This window comes from Mustela lutreola, chromosome 6 (genome assembly GCF_030435805.1).
Source record: "Mustela lutreola isolate mMusLut2 chromosome 6, mMusLut2.pri, whole genome shotgun sequence".
NCBI lineage: Eukaryota > Metazoa > Chordata > Mammalia > Carnivora > Mustelidae > Mustela > Mustela lutreola.
In genome coordinates this window covers 63,782,255-63,799,163 of record NC_081295.1, presented here as the reverse complement: position 1 = coordinate 63,799,163, position 16,909 = coordinate 63,782,255, and the positions used below count along the sequence as shown (strand labels likewise).

Below are 16,909 nucleotides of genomic sequence, written 5' to 3'. Positions count from 1 at the left end.
AGCCTTCTGGTCCTGCTCATCACGGACCATCTGGACTTACCCAACCTGAGGCAAGATCCCAAATTAGGTGGAAAATTAGTGTTTCCTGTCATTTCTTTTCCATTACTCATGCAGTCCCCGGAGATGTTTCCATGTCCCAGAAAAATAATTCTCAGGATGCTAATATTTGAAGCATATGCAATGTCTACTAGCAGGAGACCCAAGTTTTGTCAGCTAAGAACAGTGATTTTTTAAAAAGCTAGTAAAGGCAAGTGGTCTACAGGAGTGGAGAGGTTCATTCAAAAGAGACTGTGTGTTCGCCCACAGCCCACCTAGCCTTACCTGGGGAAGATATGTAGTGTGTACCATGACCCCTCACAGGAACGCATCATGGGCCACCTCAGAATTAGGAAGGCTTAAATACAACAGAAAGAAAATGAATCTAGAATGCCAAAAACCTTAGCAGGAAATGTACAGTTGATCCTTGAACAACATGGGTTTGGACCACGTGAGTCCACTAATAGATTTTCTTTGTAAATATAGTACTATATTTTTTCTTATGATTTTCTTAATACTTTCTTTTTTCTATCTTGCGTTATTAAAAAACAGAATATTTTACACATGGCATACAAAATATGTGTTTCTGGACTTGTTTATGTTTATTGGTAAGGTTTCTAGTGAACACTATGCTCTTAGTAGTCATGTTTTAGGGGAGTCAGAAGGGACACACAGATTTTTTTTTTTACTCTAGGGGTAATCGGTTCCCCCAACCCCCACATTGTTCATGAGTCACTTGTAATTTCAATTTAATGGCTATCCTTACTCCCAGAACAGATCACACAATTTGATTTTGTGCTTTCAGGATCTTGGAGTTACTATCAAGCTTTATTGTCGAATTATTTAGGTGATGAAAGGCATTATTAAATTTTAAGTTATTGATTTCAAAAAGCAAAAATGTCACATGTAAATACTAGGATGTAGGTGGTAGTGCTTCTCCTGTCCTTTAAAGATGATTCAGATGTATTTTCTCCAGAAAATGTTATTCTACACTCTCTATCTATTTAGCCACTGCTGAGCTGTAGATATTGACATAGCCTTTCACCATGAATGCTATGGAAGCCACTGAGCTTGCAAATTGATGAACAAGGAAAAGTAAAAATATGTGCTTATAACAAGTTTAAAAGACAAAACAGTGCCCTGGGAGGATTTCTATGTCTGGCGGTTGATCAGCCAGAAAATACCCTTTTCTCTCCCAGTGCTCAGAGGTAGGAAGACTGAAGAACCTTTCTACAGACCACTATTTTAATCCTTCTCATTACTAAGAGTCCGTATTCAGTAGGTGCCAACCAAAGTATAGGCTGTGACCTTGGAACAAGCCATCTGGGCAAAGGTAACTCACCTGTTTCCATAGGGATAGCTCCAGGCCCTAGCTCAGCGCCCTGGAATCATACAATGAGCAAAGGGCTTAAACCTTTATGAAGATTGTGGAGTCTGGAATGAATTATTTTAGGAACTGATGAGCTCAGTTCCAGACATCAGAGGCTTCTCCCAAATACCATGGGTAATGAAATGCTATCAAGACCTGGAGGGGCCACTCAGAAGGACATTTGTTCCCTAGAATTTTCCATGGTGTAGGAGTCAGGAATTTTGGTGCCTGAATCTCCTAATTGTCCTGTGTGTGTTTCCCTTGCTAGATAATTGAAAACCCGGATGTCCCACAGGAATTCAGGAATCAAGGTATTGCATTTGATTTTTGCTAGTTCAGTTTAAAAAGCGAGTCTAAGAATGCCTACTATGTGCTTGGTGCTGGGGATATAGAGGTGAGTGGGGCTCTCAGGAAGCTCTCCGGAGGTTCTGCTTAGCTTTGCTTTACCAGCTAGTACTTCATCAGCTGTTCCCTAACCTTCCTTCTGGCCCTGTACCCTGCCCCTACACCTATTTCTGTTCCAACTCTGTGAAGGAGAGTAACTTTTCATATACCTCCCTATTGGAGGCTAGGGTTTTTTTTATGTGACTTTGTTTTTGTTGTTGTTGTTGTCATTGTTTTGTTTTTACTTTGTTTTGTTCTCCATGAAGTAAGGTTTATTAATTGTTAAAATGAGAATTGGATAGAGGGTTGTAGAAACCTGATTGGCATAGAGCTGTTGTACCACAGTAAGTTGGTGAAATGCCATTTTTTTAATATGAAAAAAAATTAATCTCACAGGGAATCTGACAGTAGGACAAACAGCTCAATATAAGTGGCAGATGAAATCCAGGTAAGGAATTTCATTCTGACCCAGAGGAAAAGGAAAAACAGAGGTCTACCGATAACTGACAAGTAGTTTGTCTTTTGTTTTTTGGGGTCTTTTATTTTGTTTCTTAGTTTGGTAGTATTTTCTGAAAAGATATGAAAAATTCAAACCATTGAATTTAGAAAATGGAAACATGTTTTATCTCATATTTTATTCAGTAATTTAAAAAATACTAGAAAATCTGCTTTTCTTTGATATCTTTGCATGTTAACAATAAGACAAGGTGGAGGTGAGAGGAAAGTTGGTTACAGAGAGGATGAAAAGGGGAATAAAAGGTGGAAAGAAATGCAGCCAAGCAGCCACAATTAGGAGACACAGAATGAAGGAAAGAAATGAGAAAGGCATTAAGTCGTCTCTGAAAGATTGCTTGAGCTTGTGTTTTTCATTCCCCCTCGCTCCCTTCTTGGGCTGCCTACCAGAACATGCTTCAGCATCTCACCACCTGTGGAAGCTCCCAGTGACGAGCTCCACCTGTCTTTCCCTCTCTTGGGTCATTGTGGTTCTGTAAAACCTTCACTTTGGGTTTATAAACCAAAGAGGAGGTCCAAGTCCTCTTGACCACAGGTTTATCTTTTAAAAATATATATTAGTAAAAAGTGGATGGACCCACTGACTTTTATCTAAAACTTTGTTTAAGGACTTATGGGTTTTAGTTATTTTTAGTGGTGTCTTATTGTTGTCTTATCATTTCTCAGGTTTGTTTCTTCATGGAAGAGCATAAATTCTCAGGATTAGCTATTTCTCTTTCCCATCCTCCTCTGACTTCACTGTCATTTTCTGTCTGATGCTCTTGCCATTTTTTTCTCCATCATTCTTAACCTCATGGTCATTTTTTTTATCTCTACATTCATCAAATACTCAGCCACAATTGTATAGATCTTTAAAGTTTTTTGTTATTAGAAAAACAAACGCTTTCACTTGTTATTTCACTGGGCCCAACAATTCTGTGAGATTGGGATTATTTGTACCCATTCCCCTAAAGGGAGAACTGAAGCTTACCCAAACTCTCATGGTCAGTAAGTTGTGAACCAGTACCTGACCAGATTCTAAATTTCACCCTCTCTCCAATACACTCAGTGCTTCTGTGGGTGTTTTGTTGCTAGCTTCTGAACATGAACATGTCTGGAGGAAAAATTATTTCTTCTGGCCTTGATCATTGCTCTGTTAGCAACTGTGTGCCCTGAGGATGCTGGGAAAATAGGTAAAGTAGTGCAAATGGGGAGTAAGTTATTTTGCCATCTTTCCCTGGTTCCTTAGTTTGAGAAGCCCATCTTTCTTCCATGCTGCCACATTTTATCTCTTTGATGCAACTCAAATCTGCTCAAGAGATCCAGAAATTTCAAAGATCAGAATAGGGATACATTTGTAGTCTACCGACCTAAATATTGTGGAAATTGTTGTCAGTTGTATTGTTTCTTAAATTAATGAACTCTCCTTTTGCTAAGTGTGAATGAGTTTAATTTATAATAGTAAACAATGTATCATTTTATTTTTGAACCTAATTTTTGAAGTCTTTTACTTCAGAAATGAATAATTATATTTTCTATGATCATTTTAGTGGCCTGAGGAAGGCTCAGCATCTGAAAACTTTCTTTTCAGTCCTGAAAACATCAAAAGCAGAGGATGAGAAGGACTGTTGAGGAAGCTTCTAGTGCCCTCTGCTAATGTCTAATGCTTGTAATCTCTTCTGTTTGAAGGGTCGACAGTTGAGTCCCTCTGTGATGACCTTGTCTCTGTGCTTACTGTTCTGTGTGAGAAGCTGCAAGCCGCCATTAAGTAAGTGCCTTCAACATTGGTATTCTTATTCACCACTAGTCTATTTCTGAGATAGCTTTTGTCTACAGCATCACTTACAATTACAGATTATAGGGGCAATGGTTACCCCCATTGGTATTCACCTGCCAATCCTGAGAAATCTATTCAGTGACTTTGGGCAAGTCCACACTACCAATACCTTGACTGAAGGATATAACTTTCTCATGAGAAATAGGAAAACAATAGTTTTCAAAGAAGACTTAATCCTTCAAGCATGGAGCTGAGTGAGAAGAATGTTGGTTAAGAGGTAGTTAACAAAGTTAGTTGATGTAACCCGGGCACATCCCAGCTATATGACTCTAAATGAGTCTTCTCACTGACCTCTGCTAATGGCAAGGACAGACTCTGTGGTCTTTCTATATTTCTTCTAACATTTCCACATTTCCATGTGAGTTCACATGCGTATTTTTGAAAAGAACACATTGTTCTTTTATATACTTATTTTTTATATGCCAGTTTAATCCTCAATATTAGATCATATAGATGATATCCACTGCTCCAACTCTCCAGGTAGTAAGTTAACTTATTAATTCATGGATATTTAGTAAAGCCAAATCATAAAAGGACTAGACTTTCCAAGATGAGATGTAAAGCCTCTACCAGCTACATATATAATTAATTACAAAATCTATAACACAATACAATTCTGAAATGCTTTTTGAGTTGTGAAAGACACTATAATTTGCTAGTAACTAGAATATTTGGTAATTCAGAAAACTTTTACTCGTAGAATTTCCTATATACTAAAAAGTTGGGAGACATAGTCTAGTTGAGACATTAGTGAGGCTTCTCACTTTGCTGGAAAAGTTGCAGAAACTTGTTGGGTTTTTGTTTTTGTTCTTGTTTCTTTTTTAAATAAACTTAGGATTTTTGAAAGCTAAACTTAGAATGGCTCTTTAGAGTTTTTGCCCAATGGTTTCTTTATGGTGTATCCATCATTCCTTTAGGTCACTTGCACATTTTGTCCAAATGAAGCTCCCTTCATATTAGGCACTTAAACAATGAAGAGATCTAGTGAATCCATAGGTACTACAAGCGAAAAAGAAAAGCACTTCTTCCACAAGCCCCACCTGCAAGTTTCTCTCACCCCTGGACCCTGGGCAGAACATTATTTTTCCTCAGAGGGGATATGTCTAAAAGCAGATGCCATGTGTAGTTGGCTTCTCCTTACTCTGCTCAAGTCTCCATCTCCCCTGACCATGGAGAGTTAGTAGGCCTGGGGCTCAGACTATGATCCTAACCCCAACTACAATGACCCCATCTGTAGAGTCTTCATGTGACCTGATTACCTTGGGACGGTTCCAGGTTGTACCTATTCTGTATGATTGTAATCATCTTCCTTCACTCTTGGCAGGGTCCTGGCTGGGATAGGTTATATATTCACTCTACGTATCCATGACCCAGGTTTCAATTTCTTCAATTTCTTCTAGTGCTCACTCCTTTCCACCCCTACCTAGTTCTACTACCTCATAGCAAGGCCAGTGGTTATGTCAGAGCTGGGGGATGCTTCTCATTGGCTTGTTTTCTCCTAAGATATAAACATATCTGGTGTTTAATCACTATTGGCTCAACTACCTTATCTTTGTTGCATTAGATGGGTAAAACCTGTTTGGCCCCTTAATACCTCTTGACTTTGTGCAGAGCTCTCAACCACTGAAAGCTTATATATCCTGTAAAATAATTATTATTTATTATTATTTGTGTGTGATACACTATTAGTGATATAAAATATATTAAGGTTTTTGTAAGAATGAAACGAGAAAATTTACTTAAAAGATAGTTGAGTCCCAATAACCAAAGATTACCTGAGGGTAAGAGAATTTGGTTTATCAACTTGTATTAACGAAGGAGCCTGTACACTCTGGGGAGCCAAGGGTAATCAGGCAAAGGATGTTAGGAGGGATTGTTATGGATTCAAACCAGAGTTAGGCATTCTGGAGTGGGTGAAAGGAACCGAGGCTCTGTTCAAGGATTGGGTGCTATCAGGGGCATTCCCAGGATGGGACATCTTCATTTTTATTGAGCTGATGGGAGGAACAGTTAAGGAGCTGTCATTGTAGAAGAAACAGGAGTCATTTACAGGGGAGGGTGATATTTGGTCATTTTTGTAGTCATACAGGATTCCTTTTTTTAAATCTCTGATCAGACCAATTCATAGATTGGCTTTCATTTTGTTCTGCTGCCATTGTGAAGAGTCTTCATCCAATATTAACATTCTGTGAAACTGTTTGTATTCCCCAGGGGGACATCCCAGCTGGCTGGTAGTAACTAGGCAGTCGCCAGCTGTCAAAGATGCTTCTTCTCCCTCCTCCACCCCCTCAGGTCTCAGCATTATGAGGGAAAAAAACAAAGACCATCAAAACTTTGAAAAATATAAAGGCTATGTTCATTACCTTGCAATCAAGGGGGGGGGGGATTGCACATTTTTTTTTCCTGCACAGTGTACTAAGAGAAAACTAAGATTTTAAGTATTAAAAAACCTCAAGGCAGTTATGCCATTAATATTTGAAAATCAGCCACCAAGGTAAGTCTGAACAAATCTATAGGTCTATGAATGATAGATTTAAAACATACCATTGTTCACTGGTCAAGACTATCTTCAGCTAGGTCCAATAAGTGCTTCAAGTTCATGGCTCTTTAAAACCTAGATGTCTCTAACATCAGCCGAAGGGACTGCCATTTGTAGAGTGACCACATGATCTAGTACACCTGGGACAGTCTGAGGTTACACCTGTTGTACTTAGTATAGATTGTCAGTATTGGTATCTTCTAGGAAGTTTGGGATAAATAGAACTTTTTTAACTGCATAGTGCCTAACATGTGATAAATACTTGATATTCTAAAATTGTTTGTTTACTTTTAGAATTGTCAGTGCTACTTCTGGTTTATGATGCAGCTTGGGACATTGAACTTCTTACATCAGACATTTGTAGATTATTAGGAAAATACATTGCACAAACACACACTGCAAATGCATGTATACACATATTACCAACTAAAGGGCATAGATTTCTGTCAGTCACTAAAACAAGGATGAAAACATTTTCTGAACCATATGACTGGGGAATTGATTTTAAACAGGAAAAGTAATTCATGCAGCACATACATGGTTTTCTAGGATTTCTCATTGGACTTTAGCTCAAAGATGGCTTTAGGCATGTTGTTATAGAAATTAATGGTTTTTATAGGATTCCCATGGTCTTGCTTGGTTTTTCAATGCAATGCCCCAGCCATCATTTTGCCTCTGGAGACTGTTCACTGTGTTTTGAGTATGGCCTTTCCCATCATGATTCCATTTCCCTAAGATGAGGGTTCTGTTGCTAAGGACACTGGGGTACAGCCTGCTTAAGCATTAGCTTCAGCAGGAGACCTGTAAGGCCACCTGGTCAGATGGTACCATGTTCTCGGCTACTTTCAATCTGGTGGTTCTCTTTATTCTTCTTGTTAAGTTTCCACATCTTTTACAATTTTTTCTGAATTTGCTACCCAAACTCCTTTTATTTCTACTAGCTAAACTTGATACTTCTCCTACCTTCTAAATATCTTCTTCCTCTGAAATCACACTATGGTCAGTACTTTCCCTCAACAGCCATTTCCAAAAATTAGTGCCCACATACCTCATTTTACTCTGTAAGGGTATGTATTCATGATATGCTCAGTCTCCCAGAAGGATTTTTCAAAATTTATCCAGGTACGCAGAATAACTCACATGCCTTGGAGATGTGTTATTAATAGAACTCTATATTAGGCATGTTGAGTTACATGATGCTTTTTAAATCCAAGAGTTTTAGGAAGGACAATTGGGCTTAGAAAGATATTTATTCATCCTCTGCCCATTGGTCTCCTATCAGCCTCTCCCCACTTCCCTCCCCTCCCAGTGCCGAATATCAGACAAGTGTACACCGAAGCAGTCTCGGGATCAATGAGAGGTCAGGTGTTCCTATCATGTGTTTAATTTCATTCCACTTCTTACACAATTACATAAGTCCCTCTCTCCTTTTGCTACCTAAATTTGAATTGTCTCAAGGAGGAAGGGGTAAGATCCAAATGATTCATCATCAAACAAAACTCTAAGAACTCCAGAGATCCAGACTGTGCTGCCAGATTACCTTCGCAGGGACCTTGTCGGGATGGGGCTCCTTAGCTTTCAGGGCCCATTGGTCCACTCACAAGAGTCGTTCTCCATAGCTCTTGAGCCTGGAAAGAAGTTCAGAGATGGGCAGAGAACGAGACCAGCAGCTCCTCAACCTGCCAGCCATGAAATGCTCCAATGGAAGACCCGGCCGAGGGTCTCGCAACCCTCCATGTTGGCAGATTTTTCCTCATGTGTTTTGAAAGGGTTGGCTGGCTTCTTGGCTTCTTGCCACGCCTTCCACATATTTGTCTGTCTATGGTCAGACAAATAAGAACTGCACACACACTGGGCACATGCCGTGTGTATCTCGCAAAGCGCACATGTGGAGTTCGCTTACATTTCAGACAGCTCATTTAGTGACGTGACTCATGCAAGGCCGTGAGCACCCATTTTTTCAGACTGCAGCAGCCCACAGAAAAGCTGCTGTGTTTGGTCTCCAAGGAGACTCCCAGACTAGTTACCTTGGTGATGCCTCCTCTCTATCATCGGGTGTGATGGCGCGGGCTTGCAGTATTGCTGCCGCGTGCGTTCTCTGCAGATACTCAGAGGAAACTTGACTGCTCATGGCTTTCCTGCAGGTCTATTTCCAGTTTCAGAAACTGGGAATCTTTATCGTCTACAGTTCTTTTCGTTCTGCAATGTGAGACTGCCAGTTTGAAAGATAGATGTTTTTGAATGGGGACACTTAATAATTTTTTTATTATATCTTATTTAAATTCAATTAGTAACATGGAGTGTATAATTAGTTTCAGAGGTAGAGTTCAGGAATTCATTAGTTGCATGTAACACCCAGTGCTCATTACATCGGGTGCCCTCCTCAATGCCCATCACCCAGTTACCGCATCCCCCTACCCCACCTCCCCTCCTATAACCCTCAGTTTGTTTCCTGTAGTTAAGAGTCTCTTATAGTTCGTCTCCCTCTCTGCTTCTGTCTTATTTTACTTTTCCCTCCTTTCTCCTATGAGCCTCTGTTTTGTTTCTTAAAATCCACACGTGCTGAAGTCATAGGATAATCATCTTTCTCTGACTGACCTATTTTACTTAGCATAATACTCTCCAGTTCCATCCATATCATTGCAAATGGTAAGATTTCTTTTTTTTTTTTTGATGGCTGAGTAATGAGTCCGGTGATTGGTCAGAAAGAGGAACCTGAGACTATAGCAGAGATGGTCCTTTCAGAACTTTTTCAAAATGTGGCTTATTGGTTTATGACCCTTCTGTTTTACCTTCTCCAGTCTGTTCATTTCTACAGCTTCCAGAATGATTGTTCTAAAATGTACATTTGGTCCTGTCCCTTTTCTACCTGCAGAATAAAGTCCAGAACAAGTCCTCCCAATCCCTTCCTGGTCTGGCCCCTGCCGCCTCCCTAGGCCCACCTCTCGCTGAGTATCCTCACAGTCCCCTCCAACCACAGACCCCCACCCTCTCCCCAGCCCTGACATGGAAGACTCCTACTTGAACTTCAGGTTTCTCCGAAAATGCCTTTTCTTTTAGATATTCTTTCTGGATCTTTCTAAGGATTAGATGCCACTCCCATATACACTCATAGAACCTTGTGTTAAATTATTCATGTGCAGCCGTTCCTACACAATGCTTTACCTACTTGCTTCCTTGTTTCTCTAGTCCCTTGAGAATGAAGAACGTGTTCTTTCTGGTCAAGAATGATGTCTTGCACAAAAGCATAGGGAAGCTTGTGGGTGTAGGGGTATAGAAATATGAAGTCCTTCCCTGGCCCCAGAAGGGCTAAGTAGGTATTACCTTTTGTATTCTTCCTCCAACTACCACCTTCCTCTTGGTAAATGGTAATAATTTTTGTGGAAACTCAGCCTTTACCCACCTCTTCTTCCCCCGTCAGCAGGTATGGGAGAGTATATCCAAATATAAGCGGAATTCCCTTTAAAAAATATATGTATGTGTGCGTGTATTTGACAAAGAAAGAGAGCACAAGTAGGGGAACAGCAGGCAGAGGGAGAGGGAGAAGCAGGCTCCTCACTGAGCAGAGAGCCCAACGCCAGACTCAATCCCAGGACCCTGGGATCATGACCTGAGCTGAAGGCAGATGTTGAACTGCCCGAGCCACCCAAGCACTCCATGGAATTCCCTTCTTCAGAGTCATGGCATTATTCGAATCATTGTGCAGTTCTCTTTGGGCAAGGGAGATCATCATAGAGTATGAGTCAGCAAGCTTTTTCTGTGGACGGTCACATACTACCTCTGTTTCTATTCATTTTTCTTGTTTTTCTACAACCCCTTAAAAACATAAGAATTATTTTTAGATCATGAGGCCATGGGCAGGATTTTGCTCTTGGATATAGCTTGCCAACCAGTTTTAGAACTTGATGTCGATTTTACAGAGACCTGTTGCCAAAAATCTAACATAGCCCTTAAACGAGGGGCCCACAGAACCCCCTTCTTGAAACCCTTCGTCTTGCGTCTGTGCAAACTTTCTCAGTTTGGCAATGGTATGTGTGTAATCTCTGGGGCTTTGGGATGGGCTGGCGTCAACTTCTCTTCCTTTCTGTCTTAAGTTTCTAGTCTGCCTGTCACTGTCTTGCCTCTCGTGTCCACCCCCTTCTCCTGGGAGTTATTTGAACTATTGAGGGTATTAAACTTCCTTTTGGCATTTATTTAAGTTAGGAGAAAAGATCCACAACCAAAAATGATTTTCAAAGCAAGTTCCTCCTTTTTGGGAACATATGGGACTCCTGAATGAATTCTCTTAGTATTTATTATATTTATTTATCATAAATGTGCACTCAAACAGCAAATTCTTCCTTATTCCTGTCGGTCACTTACCACCCACCTGGAGTTTAATACTTGCTGGTGGATTAGACAGAAAACTTAGTCTGGGTATAAGAACATGCATCCCCTGAAGTTGTCTTTTTTTTTTTTTTAATATGGCTGTATGGATTAATCTCATAATAATAACTCTGAGAAAAATAATTTGTCCATTGAAAAACCATGTTACCTTCAAAACAAATTCAAATTCAAATTAGTAAAGTGTTGACCATTTTTTTAAAAAGATTTTATTTATTTACTTAACAGAGATCACAAGTAGGCAGAGAGGTAGGCAGAGGGAGGGGGAAGCAGGCTCCCCGCTGAGCAGAGAGCCCCATACAGGGCTCGAACCCAGGGCCCTGAGATCATGACCTGAGCCTGAGCCGAAGGCAGAGGCTTAATCCACTGAGCCACCCAGGTGCCTCAAAATGTTGACCATTTAAAAGATAATGTGATTAGTAGCCTTTGAAAAATTTAGACAATTGAACACATTAAAAGTTTGAATGTTTCTGGAATAAACTGTGGAATTTAATTGATAATGATATATCCATATTGGTTCTTTAATGGTAGCCATTCCCGGTGATGTAGAACACGGTAACTGTTCCATGCTCAGTTTTTCTATATATCTAAAACTCCTCTGAAAAACGAAGTCTGTTAATTTAAAAAAAAACTCCCCCAAACTGTATTAGTTTGCTTGGGCTGCCGTAACAAAGTTCCTTAGACTGGGTGGCTTACAGAACAGACATCTACTGTCTCCCAGTTTTGGAGGTGGGATATCCAAGATCAGGATATGAGCAGAGCTGGCTCCTTCTCAGGGCTTCAGGGAAGGATCTGTCCCACACCACTCTCCTTGGTTTGCAGATGGCCATCTTCTCCTTAGGTCTTTTCCATTGTCCTCCATCTGTGTGTGTCTCTGTGCCCAGTGTTCTCCACTTTATATGGACCTCAGTCATATTGGGTTAGGACCCACCCAAAGGACCTCCCTTGAACTTGATGGCCTGTGTCAAAGACCCTGTCTCCTATCAGGGCACATTCTGAGGTACCAGGAGTTCAGTCCTCAACATAGAAACATGCAGGGATGCAATTCAACCCCTCATGATAAGTGCCCCCCACCAAAATGAGCACTTCTCTCATGCCTGGCATTCTTCCAAGTGCTCCCCACACACACCCTCTTTAATTCTGCCTTCCTGTGCATGTGTCTGTGTGTTGGTTTTGTTCTGCAGTGACCAGAAGCAGCTGCAGCTCCTGTACTTGGAGTGCATCCTGTCCGTGCTCAGCAGCTCCTCGTCCTCCATGCACCTGCACAGAGCATTCACCGACCTGATCTGGTGAGCCTTCTACGCCCCCCACACCGACCGGACTCGTCCCCCTTCCAGCTCTGCCCCCAGGTCCCTGCCCATGGCATCCATGCCCCACTGCTCACCTCATCTGTGTGTGAATAGTAGTTAGAGGGAAAGTAGGAAAATTGCTTTGCTCACATGCACTGGATCAAAATACAGAAGCTTGATCTGAGGGCCTCTTGTGTTTTGTTGACGCCACGGGCTCATGCGACTCAAGAATGAGGAGAGTATTTTCTAGGTTATTAGATCATCCTAAAAGTATACAAAGGCACCAGAAAGTTGCTTGGGGGGTGTGTGCAAGGCTATTGAATGTTATTCTTCGCCCTTGCCTGGTACATTCTCCGTCTCAACCTGAAGACTAGTCACTCTATTACAATCAGAGTGCCCCACAGGTGACAGGGTCCCAAGTAGCCAGCTAGTTGCTCAGGGTTCCTGGGCTTTTCCACGGGGAGGAAGTCGAAGGATATGTGACAGTGTATGTGTCAGAAATTTAAATTAACTTCTCACATTAGAAGTAGAAATAATTTTGTTATTTATGGTAAAATGAAACTTTCTAACTAAGCCATTTAGCATTTTGAGTCAGTTTCTTTATATAAGATAGTTTCTTAACACTTCTCTTGGTATTTTTATTTAGTTCATTCTGCCTTGAGTTATGAAAAAGCTATTCCGTTCGTATACTGAGAAGTGATGGAGAGACATGGAAGATGGGGGCAAGATGTCGCCCAAAAGAGGAGCAGCAAAGAACCCCGTCCTTACTAGTCATTTTTGTGGCATCTGGTATTTACCCTCAGGACTGTATTCACATCTTATCCTTTTGCCTTGTTAGCAAAACCTTTTTTTCCTCCTGTGTCTTCCCAGGAAAAACCTTTGCCCTGCTCTCGTCGTGATCCTGGGGAATCCGATCCATGATAAAAGCATCACCTCTGCTCACAGCAGCAACGCTGGCCCGGGCATCGAGTCAGACTCTGCATCTCCAGGAGTCTCTGACCACGGCCGGGGGTCCGGCTGCTCGTCCACCGCGCCAGCCCTGAGTGGGCCCGTGGCTCGGACCATCTATTACATCGCAGCCGAGCTGGTCCGGCTGGTGGGGTCGGTGGACTCCATGAAGCCCGTGCTCCAGTCCCTCTATCACCGTGTGCTGCTTTATCCCCCACCTCAGCACCGGGTGGAAGCCATCAAAATAATGAAAGAGGTAGGGAGGCATGAAGAAGGCCACCATGCTTGCCACGAGGCGAGGGGCAGTATCTGAACACAGTGGCTTGCCTACAGGAAGCACTCAGAACATGTGTGCCGATCACCTGCTAACACTTACTTGCTACCGCGTGGTATCCAGTAATCTCTAGGCTGTATCTTTAGGGCTGGGGTGTGGGTGCATGTGTTGGGAGCCTGGGTGAGGAGGGGTTGATCGGTGCTCGTTGATGCAAAGTCATTGATAATTAAAGCTGCAGGCATCTGACTAGGCCGCAGGCTGATTGCATTCTTGTCCTTATGTACTGTTTGTACAGATATTGGTGTTTATTCCCTTTGGCTAACATTGGATTTCAAACTGATTTTATGCTCAGGTTGTACATTATCCAAAAAAAAAAAAAAAAAAAAAATTGCTAATCTCTGGTAAAAGGAATCCCTTTGCCACATTCCTTCTTAGGGCTCATATCCCAAACCTCATGACCCCTGTGAGAAGGTAAACTTGTCCAGCATGTAATAGAGATCCCATCTTTCACCGTTTTAAGGAGGTACTTCAGAGAAGAATTTCTCTGTTTTCTTGTAAATAACCAAAAAGAAAAGTGATCAGCATTTTTGTACTTGTGAACTTGTTCATTGGCTTTGGTTTTCGTACCTATTCCCAAACAACAAACCGAGAGTAACAAAATTCCTTTGTGGATGTTTCATTGATTTTAAGTAATATTTGCTACTCCTCGGTTTCTCAAAAGCTTAATTTAAAATGCCTCTTGGTGTTGTTTTAATAAGATTTGACTGTGATGAACCATGGAAAGTTCTAACTCAACATTTCTAGAACAGGAGGAGTGGTCCAGATTCCACTGTTCTTTAAAGAAATCTGTGAGCACACCATCATATTTTTTTTCTTACCTTCTATATGCCCAGCACTTCACATGTATTATCTTTAGTATTCTTAATAGCTTTTGATGTTATATATGAGCTTTTACCTGTGAAGGATGGTATTTCTTTCCCCCATCACAGCCTCAGGCAATGAGAACAAAAGGGGTCAGCTTTAATACCTGGCTACTCCTAGGTTGGTGAACCCAATACGGCTTTGGAGGCAAGTGAGACTAGACTAGTTTGTTACCACCCAGACAGCAGTGGCCCTCCCTTGGGGACCTGGCCCTACCCTTGTTGAGTGTGTAACTGGGGACACAAGATGGGCTTTGTCTAAATAAGCAGATCTTCAAGGGGAAGAAAGAGGGAGGGACTGGCTACACATGCTCAATTCCTTCTAAATCCATCAGTCAGATGAGACTCCCTGCTCCATCAGAAGGAAGGAAGAGAAAGGAAAGAGGTCCAGAATTTTATTCCATTGGATATCCCTTCTTGTAGAGATATAATGCCAGGAAAAGGAATTTTCCCTCCCGCAAAGAAACTAAGATCCCAAGGGATCAGATGATTTGCCCAAGGTCACAGAGAAAGAGGAAGGGTGTATACCCTGGTCCATCTGACCTGAAACCCATCATCTTTTGCTGCAACACACTTATTACCATACTTTGATATTGCAATGCAGATGATTCTGGGACTCCCTTTCCATGCTGTGTCACCTACCCCTTCGTGAGACTGAGTTGAAGAGTCAGGGTTTAGATCCTGTCTCTGCCACTCCCCAGCAAGGTGGTAGCAGCTAAATCACTTAACCCTGAACTCACAATTTTTTATCTTTACATAGTAGCAATATTCCAAAGTCTCGAAATACAATAACGTTGGTATAAATACTCTGTAAGTATAAAGTGCTAGGTAACTATTTGGCATGCTTATTGCTATGCTAAGGAAAAGAAGAAATGTGTGGAGGCTGAAAATAGCTGGTCCTCATGACCTCCTGCCAAGAGTAGTATACCAATTCTCACTTAGCTCCTTGTCTGCCACCTGCCTGTTTTCTTCCTTTTGTCTTTCTGAATTTAGGCTCATAAGTCACCACCGTTAAGTATTTTTCGGGCTCTAATGGCTCCTGTTGACTCTCTCAGCAAGACTGAATGACTCTGCCCAGTTTCCAGATCCTTCTCTCATCATTCTTATTTCCCATCCTTTCCCAGGTTCACCCCCCTTCCATCTGACTGACCCTGCTCTGTCCCGTTCCCACTTTCCTGCCTCTATTCAGACTCCCCTCCCTCCTCCCCAGGGCCCTGCCCCGTAGCAGGGTCCAGAAGTGATTCCACTGTGCTAGGTGTAGCTGGCACTTCATGTTCATTTATCTACAAACCCTCTTAGGAAGAGAATACCATGCCCGATTTCCAGATGGGAAGCTGAGGCCCCATGTGAAGTTACTTGCCCAAAGTCCTTACGAGTAGCCAGGCTACCAGGTGAACCCAGACATTCTAAGGACGGCTGCCTCTGCTGTCAAAATCATTGACCTTTACCGTTCTGCTTCCTTAAACCATGACATTCTTTAAATTCCATCATTTAGCAATTAATTTTATGTCCCATCGCACTGATCCGTTTCCCAGTATGACTTGGTACAAACTTCCTGTCTCTTCAAGTATGTGTGTGTGTATGTTACTCTTATATGTGCCCTGCCTACCCCCTTATCTAACACTGCAGAGTGCTTGCCTCAGCGTAAGTGCTCAGGGAATTGCGGCTGAATGACGGATGGACCTGAGGACAGAATATCCGCAAGGAGGGTGTTTTGAGAACAGCAGAAACCTTTCTTTCCCACCCAGACGTGACTGGTCCTGGACTTGTGGCTGCCCATGGCAGATGCCCTTGCTGCCTGAATGCTAAGTAAATACATTGCATTATGGGGCACATAGGTGTCTAAATGTATTTTCAATAAGCATTTATTGACCACCGCGTAGGAAGTTTGGAGTGTATTCCCCTTTCTCATCGATTTATCTAGCTCCCCCCCCAGATGATTTTACATGAGTAGCAGGGCCAGGCCATGCTGCCCCATGGAGCACAGCTGACCGATGGGGGCCGGGTTATTCCACTCACTAGGACAACCATTCAGCTGGGAAGCTTGGTAACTTGGAAACCAAAATGTGCCATCTGTGCACACAAGGAAAACCACTGGGCACCCAGGATGTTTGTTCAACCTTTCGGAGTTTGAGAACTTGGTGTGTTATTTCCCTGTTGTCTTTGTGACTTGTCACCCCGCCATACACGCCGTGTGCCTATTAATCAAAGACGGGACATTTTGTTCTTCAAGTGACAATTTTCTTTTCGGTTTCTGCTTTCCCAAAAAAGGAACAGTAATCAAAAGTTCACCTTGTTTCCTTTCCTCTTTCCCTGGTTTGGCTTCAGAAGGAATTCCTTAATTTTTTTTTTTAAGATTTTATTTATTTATCTGAGAGGGGGAGAGAGTGAGAGAGCACACACATGAGCGGTGGAGGGGGGGGGGGAGGTGTAGAAAC

The 16,909-nt window shown here is 42.0% G+C and overlaps 1 protein-coding gene across 4 annotated transcripts in view; it reads left to right on the top strand.

Annotated features, from left to right (window-relative positions):
• ARFGEF3 (ARFGEF family member 3) overlaps positions 1–16,909 on the top strand; it is a 178,936-nt gene that overhangs the window by 85,588 nt on the left and 76,439 nt on the right. For all 4 annotated transcript variants that reach the window (XM_059177442.1, XM_059177441.1, XM_059177440.1 and 1 more), the window contains 4 exons: positions 1,674–1,716; positions 3,971–4,049; positions 12,225–12,329; positions 13,200–13,533. In XM_059177442.1, the coding sequence (XP_059033425.1) occupies positions 1,674–1,716; positions 3,971–4,049; positions 12,225–12,329; positions 13,200–13,533 (561 nt within the window). The remainder of the gene's footprint in view (positions 1–1,673; positions 1,717–3,970; positions 4,050–12,224; positions 12,330–13,199; positions 13,534–16,909) is intronic.